General features: G+C 57.6%; 2 protein-coding genes across 2 annotated transcripts; both read right to left on the reverse strand.

The window, feature by feature from the left end:
- Positions 1–269: 269 nt before the first annotated feature.
- On the reverse strand, positions 270–8,393 carry CPT1B (carnitine palmitoyltransferase 1B). The gene is made up of 19 exons (XM_036093538.2): positions 7,868–8,393; positions 7,259–7,418; positions 6,721–6,860; positions 6,249–6,426; positions 5,924–6,025; positions 5,601–5,738; positions 5,429–5,506; positions 4,667–4,774; positions 4,508–4,592; positions 3,815–4,010; positions 3,308–3,493; positions 3,115–3,220; positions 2,914–3,030; positions 2,407–2,571; positions 2,194–2,328; positions 1,962–2,114; positions 1,280–1,393; positions 746–838; positions 270–606 (listed from the first exon to the last, which is right to left on the reverse strand). The coding sequence occupies exons 2-19, from the start codon at positions 7,397–7,399 to the stop codon at positions 523–525; spliced, it is 2,319 nt and encodes a 772-aa protein (XP_035949431.1). The 5' UTR covers positions 7,400–7,418; positions 7,868–8,393; the 3' UTR covers positions 270–522.
- Positions 8,394–8,526: 133 nt separating this feature from the next.
- On the reverse strand, positions 8,527–12,038 carry CHKB (choline kinase beta). Its single transcript, XM_036093545.2, has 11 exons — positions 11,603–12,038; positions 11,271–11,379; positions 10,890–11,003; positions 10,554–10,687; positions 10,153–10,248; positions 9,930–9,988; positions 9,766–9,847; positions 9,530–9,638; positions 9,283–9,386; positions 8,959–9,040; positions 8,527–8,811 (listed from the first exon to the last, which is right to left on the reverse strand). The coding sequence occupies exons 1-11, from the start codon at positions 11,824–11,826 to the stop codon at positions 8,737–8,739; spliced, it is 1,188 nt and encodes a 395-aa protein (XP_035949438.1). The 5' UTR covers positions 11,827–12,038; the 3' UTR covers positions 8,527–8,736.
- Between the last annotated feature and the right edge of the window lie 4,528 nt (positions 12,039–16,566).

The raw sequence follows: 16,566 nt of genomic DNA on the forward strand, positions 1-16,566 counted from the left end.
GGGCATGACCGTTCATGGAGACGGCAGCTGGGCCCCACTCTCTGGCAGACAAACAGAAGTGGCCCCAGGGAACAGGTGAAGGTTCTGAAGCAAGAATTTATTCCAAGTGGGTGTGGACAGTGGTGACCTCAGGAGAGACATGCATTTCAAAGTAGGTCACAAGCCTCTCAGTCTCCCAGCCCCATCTCCTCCCCCTGCTACCTCTCTGGTCTGAGCTTGGGCAGGGGAGGGCCTCCTAGTTCCCAAACAAAACAAAGGTACCTAAGAGCTAAGAGAGAATTACAGAGGCTTATTTTTATTAGTATCTAGCAAGAAAAAAAAATCAAAATTCCCTCCCTGCTCCAACCCCCCTTCCACCACCTGGGCCCTCAGGGAGCAGCATCTGCCTGTGGAGTGCCTGCTGCCAGAGCTGTCCTTGGAGCCTGGACACCTGCGCGTGGTCACCCCCGTGCCTGCGAGCCGACCACAGGCCCCTTCCTCCACGATGTGGACATGAGAGGGCAGCTGGCATTTCTCCAGCCCTCAGCTGTCAGCCTTGGGGACTTGGAAAAGATCAGCGATGTCCAGCAGAGCTTGGCGGATGTGGTTCCCAAAGCGCTGGGCATTCTGTGGGAGCCGAGAGCTCAGACCAACGCTTCAGGTGAGCCCCTGTCCCCCTCCCCACAACCAAGGACTCTTCCCCAGCCAGACAGGGCCCCAGGTGGCACCCCCTCCTCAGGCCTGAGCAGGAGCAGGAGAGACTCACTGTCTCTGAGCTTGAGAACTTGCTGGAGATGTGGAAGAAGATGGTGTTCTCGCCCGCGATCATGTAGGAAACCCCATAGCCATCATCTGCCACCTGAGGGCAGCACGAGGGGTAAAGAAGAAGTAAACCAAACCTTGCAGATCTGAAAGCCAAGCTGATGTCATGCTTGCTGTTCCCACAAGATTCCCAGGAAGGGGCCCCACCCCAGATGCTGCATTTTCCCTGAGGTCCGGAACATTTCCAGGCAACAGCGTGAAAACCAAGGGGCTCTGTCCACTGCAGATCCAGACACTACCAGGGATCCAGGATATTGTGGTTCTCTCAGGAGGCTCAAGCTCACTGCCCCTCTCCAGGGAGTGTCTTTAGCTCCTTGAGACACCTGTCTCTGTGGGTCGATAGCTACCCATTCTGTTTCCACGCAGGGCAAGCCCAGGGCTGTGCTCCCACCCCTGGTCTGACTTCAGGGCTCTGTACTCCCCACTGAGACCCCTGGGGCCCAGTCCTGCTCATCCATCCCCTTTCAAGGGGGCTTACCGGGCCAAAGCCACCACCGGCAGCCAGGTGATTGGGGTACTTGTCTGGCTCAAACATACGGATCTGGAATTGAGCAATCTGGCTGGTGGAGAGGCGCCAGGGTTCTGAGAGCACCTGCAACAGGGAGATCACAGCAGTGAGACACCAGGCATGACATGACATGCACTCAGCCCTCACCTGCTGACAAGTGGTGCCTGGGCACCAGCATGAGCAGGTGCGCGAACTTCCAGACTGCTGCCACACGGCCTCCGGTCTGTTCTCACCATGACAGCATCTGCACAAAACCCTTGAGGCCCATGTGACCTAACTGTCCCCAAGGCCTCCTCTCCTACCAGCCTGTCCCTGCCTGGGCTCTGCTCCCTCCCCTCCTGCTGCTGCACCTTGTCCACCCACGCTCCGGCCTCAGCGCCGGGCTAGGGGTTCCCTCTGTCTGGACCCTCTGCCCAGCCTGATCCTGCAGCTTCTTCGCTTTTCTCAGAGTGCCGTCACCACCTGACAGCCACGTGTTTGTCTGTCCACCCTCATGAGAACCACCAGCTCCGCGAGGGAAGACTCCTACTCAGAAGCAGGACCACAGGCCTGGACGGGGTGTGGAGTGGGACAGCTGGCCAGACAGAGGACAGGCCACGCCCCCTCAGGAGAGGGCATGGGGACAGAAGACACACCCGCCAACAATGCTGACCTCAGCCAGGAAGGGGGAGCTGACCCCCAGGTACTTGGAGACCAGGTAAAGGCAGAAGAGGTGCCTGTCTATCCCAGCCCCCGTCATGGCCAGACGGTACATGTTCTGGTGTTTCTTTGAAGCCTTCCGGAAGAGATCTTGGAGGTCTGCTTTCTGGGGAGCAGAAGTGGAGCGGTGAAGAGTAGCCCTGCTCCTCAAGGTGGGCAGGAGGTGGAGGGTGTGGGGGGCTCACCATGTGGGACCCCTCCACCATGGCCTGAACAAAGGCCGTGGACTCGCTGGTACAGGAACGCACGGTCTCAGTCCGTCCCTCCCGGAACATCCTGGTCATGGAGGCTTCATAGGTCAAGCAGAACTTGCCCCTGTCCTGAGGAGCACAGAGGGTTGAATCTGGCAGGTGGGGCTGGTGCCACCCTGCCCCTCAGCAGCCTAGCAGGGCCCCTACCCGGAAGTGGGCCAGCTGCAGGGCAATCTGCACGAAGGCGTCTGGGCTGGTCCGACATTTCTTGATGAGGCCTTTGCCAAACGGCAAGAACTGGAAGCAGTACAGCTCCACGTCGTCTGCCAGTGCCATGGCCACCCGGTAGGAGCTCTCGATGACTGTCCGGCACTGCCAAGATATGGAAAGGTCAGCTGGGGGCAGAGCTCTCCAAGCAGCGAGGCTGGGCGGGTCTCAGTGAGCCTTCAACATCTTCAGACACAGAGGACAACCTGAGGGGCCTCAGCCCCCAGAGGCCACGCTGGGCTTTGTGGAAAGAGGGAGGCATGAACGGGTGCTCCATGGACGAGTCTCACACCTCACGTCTTTCACTAACCACTCGATGGTCCCAGGATCTCTGTTCTCACCGTGGCCACTCTGGACTCTGAGAAGCTCCTGTCCCTTCCCCCTGAGAGCATCCCAGGTACTTGCCAGTCTTGCATGCCCATCCCTGTCCCCTCTTGGCCTGCACACCTGCTCAGGAATGTCCCACTGCAGCCGCTGGGGAGCTGCAAGCATGGGGTTCGGTTTGCCCAGGCAGTGCCCGGTCTCCGTGTAGCCCAGGTGGAAGGTTTCAGTGCCCAGGACAAACTGCAGGGAGAAGATCAGGCTGAGAAGCCACCCTCGTGCTCCGCACCCAGCCTGCCTTGCAGGACCCCACTCAGGGCCCATTACCTCCCAGAGGTGCCCTATGATAGGGGCGTCTGCCCACGCGTGTTCTGTGTTGAGGCCCAGCTGGCCATTCTTGAAGGCGATGACAGTGAAAGACTTGTCGAACCACCTGCAGGAACGGAGGCAGGAGATGCAGGGAGGGCGTCAAGGCGGGTGGAGGAGCGGGGGGACCTGCTGCGGGGCTGGGGCGCCACACCTGTTGTAGCAGTTGCCGTGTAGCAGGGCCTTGCCGTAGAGGCTGAGGCTGGCCTCGTCTTCGGGGTCGTAGTGGTGAGACTCCTCGTCCAGGGCCACAAAGAAAGCAGCACGCTCGATGGCATCCAGAGCAGCCTTGTTCTTGCCAGAGCTGAAGAAGGCCTGGCGTGCCTGTGCCCACTCCACTCTGGGGGCACAAGGGCAGGGTGAGCGTGGGCTCACTGTGGGCGGGGGCGGAGGACACCTCCCAGGACCCGGCAGGGCCCAGAGCTGGGGGTCCCAGGCTGTCCTGGCAGGTGTCCCGGTCCTCCACACACTCCCACCCAGCCCCCACCCAGTCAGACGTGGCTAGATGCGTGGTCTGCCATTGACCACAGTCCCCCTCGCTACCGAGGGGGCTTGGGCAGAGGATGCCATGCCAGCACGCTCTTCCCTCACTCATGCCTCTGGCCCCAAGTTCCAGGGTGGCATGCAGGGCCGAGCTCCTCTCCTCGTGGGGCTCTGGTACCTTCCCCCTGCAGTGAGGGCAGCCAGCTTCTCCTCCCCAGGCTGAGGTGGGGAGGGGTCATCCAGGATCCTCTGGAACTGCATCTCCAGGTCGCAAGGCTTGAGCAGCTGGGAGCCCTCGTAGAGCCACACCTTGAAGAAGCGGCCCTTGTGGTAGACAGCCACGTGCCTGCTGTCGGAGAGGTGCTGCAGCAGGTCTGGGACAGAAGCCGGGGAGGGCTGAGGCAGGGCACACCTCCCTGCTCCCACTCCACCCCAACAGCCCCATGAAGCACTGCACAGAAGAGGAAGCTGAAGCTCTAGAAATTACACACACTGGCCCAGCTTCAGAAACCAGGCCCTCTGCAAGCAGCTCCCCCTGCTCTACAGGCCCGTGAAGGGCTCCTGGTAAGCTCCACCCCTCCTGCTACTCCTTACTCAGACTAGCTTCCCCTGCCCTGGAAGGCCCAGAGAGCAGGGGCTCCGTTCCGGGCCTCACAGAGTCCCAGCACCAGCATTGTGCCTGTGAACAGGAGGTGTCTGGTGTTGGTCACAAACCAAATACTTTTCCCCATTACGTGACCCTGAGATGCCCAGGACGCTTGGTGACGGGCGAGGAGATAGGAGGGTGCCTGGCCATGGCAGGCCCAGAGCTGGGAGGGAGGGGCCTCCGTCCTGATGGCCCCAGCACGGGCACCTGGCTGTGGCCCAGTACCTGACTCCTTGCCTGGGATCCGAGTAGTGTTGAACATCCTCTCCATCTGGTAGGAGCACATGGGTACAATGCCCAGGGCCATCACCTGGGAGGAAGGCACAGCATGGCTCAGACTCGGGCCTCCTCTCCTTGTTGTGCCCTCAACCCCACACGACTCACAGGCTTGATATCTTCACGGTCCAGTTTACGGCGATACATGATCATAGCGTGGACGATGTTTCCCAGGCGGGCTGCCTGTATATTTGTATTCTTGACGAGCACAAATTCCTGCAGAGAGAAAGCAGAGCCTGCACGTGGCGTGACAGACATGCAATGCCTCCCTGTCCTGGTGTCACCTGGTCTCCTTGCCTGAGGACCTGAGGGGTCCTGACCCCTTTCCCCAGTCCCTCCTGCACACACGGTCAGGGTGCACTGCCAGAGATGAAATGCGTAACTGATCACGTCATGCCCCTGCCCGGCTTGAATCTTTGGAGTTGTTTTCTCATAACCTACTTTATTTGTTTGTGTTTTGTTTATTTTGCATTGAGAAAGGAGTTCCCACAACTGAAAAACAGTTTAAAACCTCCGACACGGACAAGTTGTACGTAAGTAGTTGGCTGGACAGCTTTGTGGAGGAAGGAACTTTGGCACATGACTTGGAATGTGTTTTGGACAGTGGGAGAGGAGGAGCATGCTGTGTAGACCTGTGACTGTGCAGAGGCATGTGCTGGGAGCGGGAGAAGGGCTGGTCATGTGGGTTAGGGGCTGACAGTGACCTGGGCTGGGCAGGGCAGTGAACCCGGGGGACTCTGAGAGTGACAGTGTCAGGCTGTGGGACTACTGGATTCTCCAGATCCTCAGTACCCCTGCTGCCCTGAAGCTGCTTCCTGACCGTTCTTCCAGGATCTCCCCCATCTTCCCAGCCCCCAGGCCCGCTCGCACCATGACGTAGTAGTTGCTGTTCACCATGAGGGGCGCCCTGCTCCGCAGGTACACGTACTCTTCCCACCAGTCACTCACCTGCGGGAAGGGAGGAGTTAGGGCTGGGGCAGAGGGCAGGGGACAGATGCCCCTGACACAAGGGGGCTAAGGGTAAGCCCAGGAGGGGACTCACATAGTTAGTTGCCCACCATGACTTGAGGACCAGGTACTTCTGCAGCCTGGGGGCAGTCTTGTCCTGGAATTCCTTGGCCAGTGTCTCCATTCGGTAGTATTCCTCATCATCCATCAAGGGCCGCACAGATTCCAGGTACTGTCCAGCCAAGTCATTGTCAGTGTGGGGGCCAAACAGCAATGACTACCTCTGTCCTGACCCTCTGCCAACCCAGCCCCATTGCTCTCAACCCCGCTCTTTGCAAGGGACAGTCCCTTATTCTGGAGAAGTCCTCTGAGTCCAGCCTAGCCTGCCCAACTGGGATGTCTGATTCAGGCCCTTACCCGCTGAATTGTGGCCGGCACGCTGGGGACGGGAAGCTTGGGCAGGGATGTCTGGAAGCTGTAGAGCATGGGCCGCCGGCTGGACAGGAGGCGGACACAGATCTGGGCACACAGAGCAGAGAATGTTTCTGGTGAGAACCAGGGGAAATAATGGAAACAAGTCGCAAACAGTTGAGGAGCTGGGCCCCCGACCCTCAGAACCAAGACAACTCTATGCACCAGGCACCAGTGCCCTGCCTGCCTCCCCCCTCTAGCTTAGAACCCAAAATGAGGCCCCCGGAGTCTCAAACCAGATGCCTGAACCCGTCCACTGGCTTCTGCTCACAGCCCAGACTTTGGTGAAGTGGCTGGTCCGGCCATGCATCTCAAACATCCAACCATGGTAGGAAAGAAGCAGTTTCAGGGTTTGGCGGAAGAAGAAGATGCCCATCATCCAGACCCCCGTGGAGAAGATGGCCATGCTGAGAAGTGCCCGGGTTTGTGGGGTCCAGTAGGGGCCACATCTGTCAGAGAAGGGACAGGGCTGCAGGGGGTTCACTTGGGGTCTGCCTCAGGGAAATTCTGACTGCAGTTTTGATGGTTGTGAACCAGCTTGGGGGAGGCGTGGATGAACATTCCTGGGCACACTCATGTCTGAATGCATTACTACCAACTTACAAAATGTGGGACTCAGATGATGGTGGCCCCCAGGGAGGGCTGCCCCTAGGACCTCCAATGGCTATTATCCTGTATGTGCCCAGCTCAGGAACCCTGGCCTTGGAGCCTGCCCAGCCCTCTCTGGTAGCCCTGCTTCTTACCCCTCAGGGAGGCATTTCTGGATATAGCAGACCAGCCCCATGGAGATGTCCATCTTGCAGTAGGAAGAACCCACTGTTGCCATGACGACGACCAGCCAGCTGGTGGGGCTGCCAGGGTACACACCCCTAAGGATGCCATTCTGTGGGGCAGAAAGAGGCACACTTACAGCAGGAGTGACGGTCGTGAGCAGGCACCTGTGAGGTCCTGGTCTTTGCCTGGGAGGCCTTCTCCCTCCCTTACCTGCTGTGCTCTTGTTCCTCCTTCTGTCTGGTCTTCCCCTCCTCCCCAATTCTGTCCCTGCAGCCCCCACTTGCTCACTGGGTCCCACTGCTACTCCTTGCACGCCCTTCTCTCCTCCGCACCTTGAGCACCCCTCTGGTTTCTGCCCTGCTAGGGCCGGTCACCCAGCCGAACTGCCAGCCAAGGTGGGGTTGGGAGGTCTTGACCATGGGGCAGCCGCTGACACCTGGCCTCTGCCTCGGGCAGACTCTATTCTGCACCTGCTGGGAGGAGGAAGCCAGAACCACCTGCGCCCACCTTGATGCGAATCAGGCGTTTCTTCCAGGAGTTGATCCCGGACAGGTAGATGTGTTTCAGGGCCTCCCGACTGAGCCGGAAGTCGACGCCATCTGGGGTCACCGTGAACTGGAAGGCCACGGCCTGGTGCGCTTCCGCCATCCTGGAGGTTGGCCGTCACCTGGGAGGGGGCAGGAGGGTGCGCGGGCGGGCTCAGGCTGGCCCCATCCCCGGCCGCCCTCAGCGCCGAGGCCCCCGCGCCCCGGCCAGGCCGCGCACCCGCCTGCACCCGCGCCGCGCTAGCGGCCGCCCCCGGCCCTCCTCCCGCTTCGGGCCCGGCCCAGCAGCCTGACCAACGGCCGCCGAACTCTCGCGCCCGCGTTCCGGGTGGGCTTCGCCACAGTGGTGCAGCGGTCGGGAAGGGGGTCGAGCCGGGAAATCTTCGGGAGCCCCGAGGACAGTGAAGGGCTGCCTCCGGGTGGGGGGAGACGCGTCTCGGGAAGCGGAGTTGGTCCGGAGCGAGGCGGACAGCCCTGACTGCGAGGGACCCCGCGCCGCCCTCGCCCCCTGCTCTGGTCTCGGCCTCTGAGCCCGACGGGGGGGCCCTATGCTGTCCCCCACTCCACTCACGGCTTGGGTTCGCTCCTGTCCGCGTGTGGGGCCAGTCGCTCTGGCCCGTGTCCCCATGTCCTTCAGGCCTGGCCATCCCCGCCCCGCCCTCACCGGGAACCTGACACCCACTCCCAAATTTGGGTTGAGAAAACAGATGTGGGGCGGCAACCAGAATCTCGTCCTCTATGTGGTGGGAATCAGGAGTGGGGGCGGGCCGGGTTTCTGCAAGCTGAGATTGCTCAGAGGTCTGGGAACTTGGGGGGGCCCAAAGGGTCTCACGTGAGGATGGTAGCATTAGAACTAAAAATAGCTGAATGTAGGGAAAAGGTCATCAGAGAGTCAGCTGTGCTGCCTGTCCCCTGATCTCCAGTGCTCAGGGTTGGGCAGCCTCACCCCAGTGCCCTCTTTGTACCCCCATTACTCCCCAGCCCCGCACCCAAATCCTTCCAGTGTGTATCACTTCTAAGCTGGGGCCAGGGAGGGTGAGGGCAGGGGACTCCAACTTGCAGAGTGGACCCTTAACCACTCTCTCATGCCCAGAGCACCAAATAGCCATGCTTTTCAGAAGGGGACAATGAGGCTCAGAGCGGTGGTCACTTTGTCAATCTGTGTGCATTCCCTGGTTGGTACTTTCTTTTTTTTGTTGGTACTTTCTGCCGCAGAGCTAGGACAGGGTGTGAAGGAGGAAGCTTGTTTATTGTCTTCAGGTACACAGCCGAGGGGCTCTCTCCCACCATCTCCCTGCTGTGGGGAGAGGTCAGCATCCTCAACCCCAGGTTCACTCCAGAGCTCAGCCCAGTCCCCAGAGCCTCCTGCTCTTTGCCCCTCCCTCCAAGGTCCTGCCCTGGAGGCTCCAGGAGCAATCTGAGGAGTTGGGGGCTGGAGAGTCAAGATGAGAGGTGGAAGCTGCTCAGCTGTCCTTTCTGCTGGAAGTAAAACTGGAACCGTGACTGGGCATACTCCTAGGGAAGGAAACCCATCCCACAAACCTGTGAGAAGGCTTAGGACTAGCACCCGCCTCTCCCCCAGCCCCAAGTCTGCCCACAGATTTCCTGGAGAACCCTGCTGCTCCCCTCCTCCCACCTAACTCACCCATCTGGGTTACTTACCAAGTAACCAAATTCTATGGTGGACATAGACGCCTGGAGGATAGACCAGAGACCCCAAAAGAAATGGGATGCCAGAGCATATCTATGGAGAGCAGGAAAAACAGAGGGGTTCAGAGCACACTTTGGGTTACCTGGATCCCATCCCTGAGGCTGGTCAAGCCCCAAAGCTCAAACTTCTCCCCCACTGCCTTAACTCCAACCCTGTCCTGACTCTTCCCACTCTCTGCCCCCAGCTGCAGTCCCAGAAGTTGGCCTGACTGCCTCTTCCTCAGCCCCCTTTCCTCTGCATCCTGCTCTGCCGCTGCCCCACCCATCTTTCCTCACCGATTAGCCTCTACCAGCAAATCTTCTTCCAGTTTCCTCTGCTCCTCTTGGGAGATGGTTTCACCTTTCTTGACCTCTGCCAGGTAATGTCGAATAAAATGGAGCTGAGATTGACAGATGAGAGTCAGGAAATGGGGAGACTGTGGAGCATTTCCCAGTGAACACCCTTTCTCACCATTCTTTCCAGACCTCACCTTCCTCCTCCCTCACAGGCCAGGTGCTGCTCCCCAGCCTCCGGTCCACATACCTGCTGCCCCCGAGTGGGGTAGTCTGCAGGCTGCGCTTTGTAGAAAGGCCACTCCTCGTGAGTATAATCATAAACCCACTCACAAAAATGGTTCCCAATGTCAAAGCCCCTGGGGGAATAAGGTGGACACTCAGTCCCCAAATACCCTGGGCAGCTGGGATGCAGAGAGGAAGGCCTAGTCTGTTTTCCAGGCTGCTGTGGGAACAGACCCATGGAGGCCATCCTCTTACCCTCACCTGTAGTTGTAACTACTGTACTCGAAGTCGACCAGCATGAGTCTGTCGGTGTTTTCTGGCTCTGAGAGCAACAAGATGTTCCCTGGGAGGATGGGGTGGAGTTGTGGTCACTCCAGGGCCCTCTGGCCCCCCTTACCTTAGGAGATGCCGATGCTTTCTCCTACCTTCCTGGATGTCATTGTGACAGAAGACCACTGGTGATGGGGTAGAGTCTAGCAATTTCCTGCAGGGGAACAGGGGGCATGGGTCCTGAGCAGGAGTGACTAGAGGGTCAGTCACCAGTGGGCCAGGCCCTGACCCCAGCCCTCAGTAAATCCTGGGGAGGTACCCCAGTAGGTGCCTGGCACTGGTTCCTGTGTTCTGTTCTCCCGCCCTGCCTGCCCTCACCTGAGGTTGCCCATCTCATCCTTCAGGCTGTACGTCTCCAGCAGGTTCATCTGGGGGAGGCCAGTGGGGGGCAGGTCCTGGATTTGCTTTAGGTACCTGAAGCCCAAAGAATAAGATATGCTCCCTCTGTTATCCCTTCCTACCTCCTATTTCCCCAGGCCAGGCTGTCCTACCCATTTTCCTGTCACTGTAGGACTTATCTGGCAGATTTTTCTGACTTGTCTGCCTTATTTGGAAGCCTGTTCTGTGTGAGAGTCCCATGCTAGACACTGGGACACCTGATCCACTCAGCTGGAGGACTGGACAGTCATGGACACACTCAGCTGCAGCCCAGTATAGTAACTGCCAGCATTAGGGTTCAGAACAGGTGTGCAGGAGCCCCGAGAAGGCTCCTGACTCACCGTTCCATGGTCCCAAACAGCCAGTGGGGCTCCTTAGTGAACGGCATCTCCATGCCATGGAACCGGGCCATCTTCGTGGCGATTTCTGCTGACAGCACCGGCTCTCGAAGCTCACAGGTTTTCAGTGGCCGGCTCTGCACCCAGGAACCTATCAGGGTGGTGAGGGGGCTGGGGCAGGAGGGGGAAGGGGTGGGGAATGGGGGTGGGGGAGGAAGTCAGGGTCTTGGGGAAAATGCCCTACCTGGGGTAAGGGACATGAGGGCAGACACTGGAAAGGGGGACAGGGTTGGGGGCAGGAGGTGCTTCGGGAAGGTCAGGGCCGGGCTGGGCTCGTACTGGGATGTACTGTTCCAGCCGGCCCTCTGGAAAGACTCCATAGAGCTGGGGCCCCAGCGACCGCTCTGCCAGGATGGCGAACATCACACTTTCCAGGACCAAGGAATCCACGCCCTGAAGGAAGATGGGACAACCAAGGGGGCAGAGTCACGAGGGGCCAGAGGAAAACACGGAAGGGTCTGCTTTCTCCTCCCAGCAACACCCCCCCTTCTTGCTCCATTGCCTGGAGACGCCAGAGCCAGGCTCTAGTAGGAGGATTTACAAGTTACTTGGCCCCGGGGCCTCCGTGTCCTCAGCTGCGCAGTGGGGAGAATCCCACCTGCCACGCTCGCTGACAGGTGCTGAAGCCAGGGGCCGCTGCGGCCCTCGCTCCCTCCTCACCTGCAGGATGGCCCCGTACAGCCGCAGCAGCACCTCCCGGGGCTCCTTGCCAACGCTGGGCAGGTGGTCCGGCAGCGAGCAGCGGAACAGCAGGTTACTGAGGCCTCCGCTGCAGACCCACACCAGGGTGCGCTCAGCCCGCGGCCGGCTGCACCTGTCCCCGTCCCCCCCGGTCGCCCCCAACGTCCGCTCCGGGCCAGGCCGGCCCCGCCCCTGCCCCCCTGCCCCCAGCCCCGCACGCGCCGGGGCCGCAGCAACGCGGGGTCCCCAGGGCCCGAGCTCGAACCCTGACCCCGGCGCTGGCTCAGGAGAGCGGACCCCTGACCTCCCACCTCACAGGGTCAACCCTCAGCTCCTCGGGCCGCACTCGGCGCCAGGCCCCGCCCAAGTACTCCCGGCAGCACTGGTAGGCTCGGCGCTCGGCGTCACGCGACAGCGACGAGCCGCGCCGCCTGTTCGGGGCCGCGTCCGGGCACTGAGACTGCTGCAAGCTGTCCTTGGCCAGCCGGTCGCCGACAGCCCCGCCTCCGGCCACAGCTGTCCCCTCGGCAGCCATGGCGCCGGCTGGGCCAAGCCCAACGTCCAGGCGCGCTCAGGCCCCTTCGGGCGGACTCGGCTCCTTCCGGCTGAGCTCGGGTCGCTTCCGGCCAGCCTGCTCTTCTCCGGTCATACTCGGGTCTCTCCGGCTCTTTTCGGCCTTTTGCGGCGCCGCTCGGCTCTCTCCGTGACCCTGGTCGGGTGCCCTTTCCGAAGGCCAAATTCTGCGCGTCTCCGCCGTGTCCCGCCCCTACTCGGGGCGAACACCAATGACCTCTCTCTCTGGGCGGGGCCGCTCCAAAGACAGGCAGCTGTGAGGGGACCACGTGGGCCAACCAGAAGCGTCGAGAGCCGGTGGGCGCGCTGCCCTGGGGCGTGTCTCGAAGGCGGGTCACGTGGGTGGGGTGGTGCGTCCGCCGGCGGTCGGAGAACTGTCCTGCGGGCGGGAGAGGGGCGGGCGGGTGCTTGAGGGCAGGTGTTCCCCGGAAGGTGCGGGGGAGGAGAGATGGACCTTCGCGGGGCTCGGGGAGCGCACGGGGCAGCGCAGGCGGCGGCCCCCGCGGCGGCCCCTCGCTGGACAGATCTGCCCCCCCCGCCCCCGCCCGCCGCCAGTCCCGGGGGCAGTCGAGCAAGGAAGAGAGCCACTGAGTGAGTGTGGGTCAGACCTGGAGGAGGAGAGTGTGTGACTCACCACCAGGGAGTAGAGAATGTACTAAATAAGTAAACGTTTGCTGATGAGTGAATGAGAATTTGGGGCCCCTGGGACAATTCCGAGGACTCCAAGTGCCTTAAATCCCTGATCACCGCTGAGGCTCTCGTGTTAGTTGAAGCGCACCTCTGAGAGAAAGCCCTTGTTGCCCTGTTTGCAATTAATGTCTCCACGCCCCACTCCACTACCCTTCTGCCTCCAGATCTAGACCAGGTAGAAAATCAAACCCAGGAGAAGGCTCACCTTGGAGCAGACGTCTCCTTGGCCCACCTGGGCAGTTTGAAGACCGATCAGACTCACCCCACCTTGATGGAGTCCCACCTTAAGTACATACCTCCTGCAACCAGAAGAGACGGGAGTGGCAACCAGAAAGACTTGACCCCCAGGGATCTGGGGCAGTGCTTGCTGGACCACCGTGTTCTTGGGGTGAAACAGATGGGCAGCTGACTGGAGTGTTGTTTGATTTGAATAACCAGAAAGAAATGAAGAATTTGTGATCAGAAGGCAAATGTCAGTTGCTGCAGTGGAAGATCATGATCCCTCACTCTGTTTAAATCTGAGCCAGTTCTGAGACCCGGAGCCCACTGTTTGAAAGGGGGGCTTGGTCCTTCAAGGAAGGATCCTCCAGTGCCACCATAAGTATATGAAAAAAAATAGTCCTCCCGTCCTTCCCCTGACAGACCTAGAGCTGCTTAACAACTGACTTTAGAAAGGGACTATCCAGACCTTTCATGGGCTCTTAGAAACAGGATCTGAGACACTTGTGCCAAGGTACCTGAGACATCATGAGCCCCTGGTTAGAGTCGGGACTGTGGAGTCAGCTGATAAATGGAATCCTGGCCCGAGTCCTGGGGCTACCTTTTTGGTCCCAGGGCATACTTGGGATGATTATACCTAGCAGTGAGCAGATCCTGACGCCTGACCTGTGGAATATGCATCATGGTAGGAAGAGCACAGTGGGAACCCCTGAAACTACCCCCACACCACCTACCCCTCTAGGATAGTAAGTCGGAAGCAATGCTGCATTCCTGGTGGAATTGCAGAGGTTGTGTCACTCTCAAAGACATAAAGTGGTGGTCCCCATTACATCTTCAGTTCACCTGAATGGTCCCTGCAAAATCCAGATGGATCCAAGTAAAGGGTGGTGAGCCACCACCAACTTAGCCAAGTAGTGTCCCCAGTCACAGTAGCTGTATTAGTTGAGATATTTTTACTGGAACCAATCAATTCACCTCTGGCACCTGATAACGCAATTATCGATTTGGTGAACATTCTTTTCAATTTCCAGTAGCAGAGAGTAAATTCCCAAAAGCAGTTCACATTTTTATGGGAAGAACAGCCAAACATATCCATTATCTCACTTCAAGGTGGTTTTAACTTTCCTGCTCTCTGTCACAATTTAATCCATTGAGCTCTTGATCATCCAGACTTCCACATAACACTGATCACATCATGCTGGTTGGACATGGCGAAGAAGGAAGTGACAAGTGCTCTGCCCTTGATAAGACAGTGCAGATCAGAGGATGAGAGGGAACTCGTCAGTAGTCATGGAGCCTGTCATCAGTGAAGTTTTCAGGGTGCACTGTAGGGCAATATGACGATAAGTTGTTGCATCTTGCTCCTTATCACAAAGAAGGAGGCATAGCACCTGATGTACCTCTGGACGTTGGAGTCAGCACACTTGGGAAAGCTGTTCTGACCCATTTATTGAGTGACTTGGAAGACTGCCAGTTTTGAGTGGTGCCCAAAGCAGGGGAGGCCCCCTGTAGACCCAGAGTGGAGGATGGGTTCCCCTGCCACTTAGCAGAACCAGTGGGTTAGGGTTGGCCTTATCTGGGGTAAATAGGGATTCTGTATGACACCTTTGGCAAGCTCCCACAGATTTGCAGTGCACACTCTGAGGGTTTTGAAGCAAAACCATGCCTGCTGCAGTGGAGAACTACTCCCCAGTTGAAAGCAGCTTCTGGCATACTGCTGGACTCAAGTAGAGACTTAGTGCCTGATTACGGGGCACCAGATGACCATGTGACCACATCTGCCTGTCCTGAGCTAGATACTGACAGATCCATGAAGTCAACAGGTTACGCAGGCTCAGTAGCAATTCACTGCACAGTGAAAAAGAGTTGGATCCAAGCTTGTCCGGAGAGCACCAGTCATTTACAGGAAGAGGTGGCTGTGGCCCCCATGTCTCCTACCTTGTTGCACCGATGCCTCTTTCTTAAGAGACAGGAAGAAAAATTCAGATCTGGTTCAAGGGTAGGTCGACTTGACATGTTGATATGAGCTTAAAATGAATCACTGCTGAACTACAGTCCCTTTCAGAGTGGCTCTAAAGGAAAGTAATGAGAGGAAATCCTCCAGAGGGCAGAGCTTTGAGCAGTACCCTTGGATATCCACTTTGTAGGGACAGAGTTGCGGCCTAAGGATCTGAGTGGTGACAGATGTCTTGCTGGCTGGCCAGGGACCTGGAAAGAGCAAGGGGGGAATACTGGAGACAAGTCTGGGAAAAAAGATGAGCCTATGGAAGACATCACAAATGTGTGCATCTTTGTGTCTCATGTTAATACCCACTGCAGAGGGGTCGCTGAATGACAAAGTGGATGGACAGATGTCAGCCAGCTTCTGTCCTTGACTACCCCTGTGCTTGTATGGTGAGCCCATGAATGGAGTTGCCACGGTGGCAGGAGTGCTGGTTATGTCCACTAATGTGGACACTCTCTTATCAAGGCTTGTCTCATTATTACTGTGGCTGAATTTCTGACCTCTTAGTAGCCAAGATCAATGCTGAGCTCTGATATGGCACCATCCCTAGGTGACTCAGTGACAAGTTGGTTTCAGCAGATCCTTTCCACCCAGGAGAGGGCATTGATTCACCCTTACTGGAATTGACACCTGCTCTGGATATGGGTTTGCTTTCCCATATCCACATATGCACAATGTCTCAGAGTAGTATCACTATCCAGACCTTAGAGAACCTTGATTTACCAACATGGTATCATGTATAACGTTACTTTGGATCAAGGAACTCATTTTACAGTGAAAAAAATACAACAATGTATGAATTGCCATGGGAGCCACTGCTTTTTTAATATCCTGAATTATCCACAAGCAGCCCATCTAATAGAAAGATGGAGTGACCTCTTAAAGACTTAGCAAATGTCTCAGCTCTGGGACAGTAGCCTGAGGAGTTGGGATATATACACTGAATTAAAGCCCAGTATAGGGGCACCTGAGTGGCTCAGTCGGTTAAGCGTCTGCCTTTGGCTCAGGTCATGATCCCGGGGTCCTGGGATCGAGTCCCACATCGGGCTCCCTGCTCTGCGGGAAGCCTGCTTCTCCCTCTCCCACTCCCCCTGCTTGTGTTCCCTCTCTCACTGTGTCTCTCTCTGTCAAAAAAATAAATAAAATCTTAAAAAAAAAAATAAAGCCCAGTATATGGTGCTGTGCCCCAGTAGATACAACATATGGATCGAGGAACAAAGACACAAGCCTGAGAACCCAGGTGTTGGGACATCTTTCACCATCACTTTCAGTGACCCATTCATAGAATTTGCACATTCTGTCTCTGTAACATTAAACTCTGCTGGATTTGGCCCCTGGTTCCCAGGTAGGGAACACTTCCGTGATGAGACCTCCACTGGTTTGAGGAAAGGACACCCACACTGAGCCTCAATCTGAAAATTCCATAAGGTCACTTTGAGCTTCTCATGCTTGTGAACCAGCAGACAAAGAAGGAGGGGATAATTGAGGATGATTATGAGGAGATAGGGTTGCTGCTACTTAGGGGCCATCAAGAGTTTGTTTGGCACTTTGAGCATTTACCTGGGTCTGTCTGGTTGCTTCCATGCCAAATGATAACTGTGAAAAGGCATTTTCATCAGCCTCAGCCTGCCAAGGGCAAGGCAACCAAGGGCTCGGAACCCCCCAAGGAATGAAAATCTGGGTAACCCCATGAAATGCTGGCTGAGGGCGATGGAAGTCCAGAACAGGCAGAGAGGGGAGATAATGAGTATCAGTTAGAGCCTCAGGAGCAGCTGCAGTTGTGTGGAC

The sequence above is a fragment of the Halichoerus grypus genome, chromosome 6 (assembly GCF_964656455.1).
Source record: "Halichoerus grypus chromosome 6, mHalGry1.hap1.1, whole genome shotgun sequence".
Lineage (NCBI taxonomy): Eukaryota > Metazoa > Chordata > Mammalia > Carnivora > Phocidae > Halichoerus > Halichoerus grypus.

Excerpts from the sequence above, each read along its gene's own strand:
- CPT1B (XM_036093538.2), bottom strand. The coding sequence starts at position 7,399 with ATGGCGGAAGCGCACCAGGCCGTGGCCTTCCAGTTCACGGTGACCCCA. Across the intron at positions 5,507-5,600 it reads CATGGTGGGCAACTAACTAT|GTGAGTGACTGGTGGGAAGA; the intron begins GTGAGTCCCCTC and ends CCCTTCCCGCAG. Across the intron at positions 3,494-3,814 it reads GCCCTCACTGCAGGGGGAAG|AGTGGAGTGGGCACAGGCAC; the intron begins GTACCAGAGCCC and ends TTGTGCCCCCAG.
- CHKB (XM_036093545.2), bottom strand. The coding sequence starts at position 11,826 with ATGGCTGCCGAGGGGACAGCTGTGGCCGGAGGCGGGGCTGTCGGCGAC. Across the intron at positions 11,380-11,602 it reads CTGAGGGTTGACCCTGTGAG|CGGAGGCCTCAGTAACCTGC; the intron begins GTGGGAGGTCAG and ends GTGGGTCTGCAG. Across the intron at positions 10,688-10,889 it reads GGCTGGAACAGTACATCCCA|AGCCGGCCACTGAAAACCTG; the intron begins GTACGAGCCCAG and ends TCCTGGGTGCAG.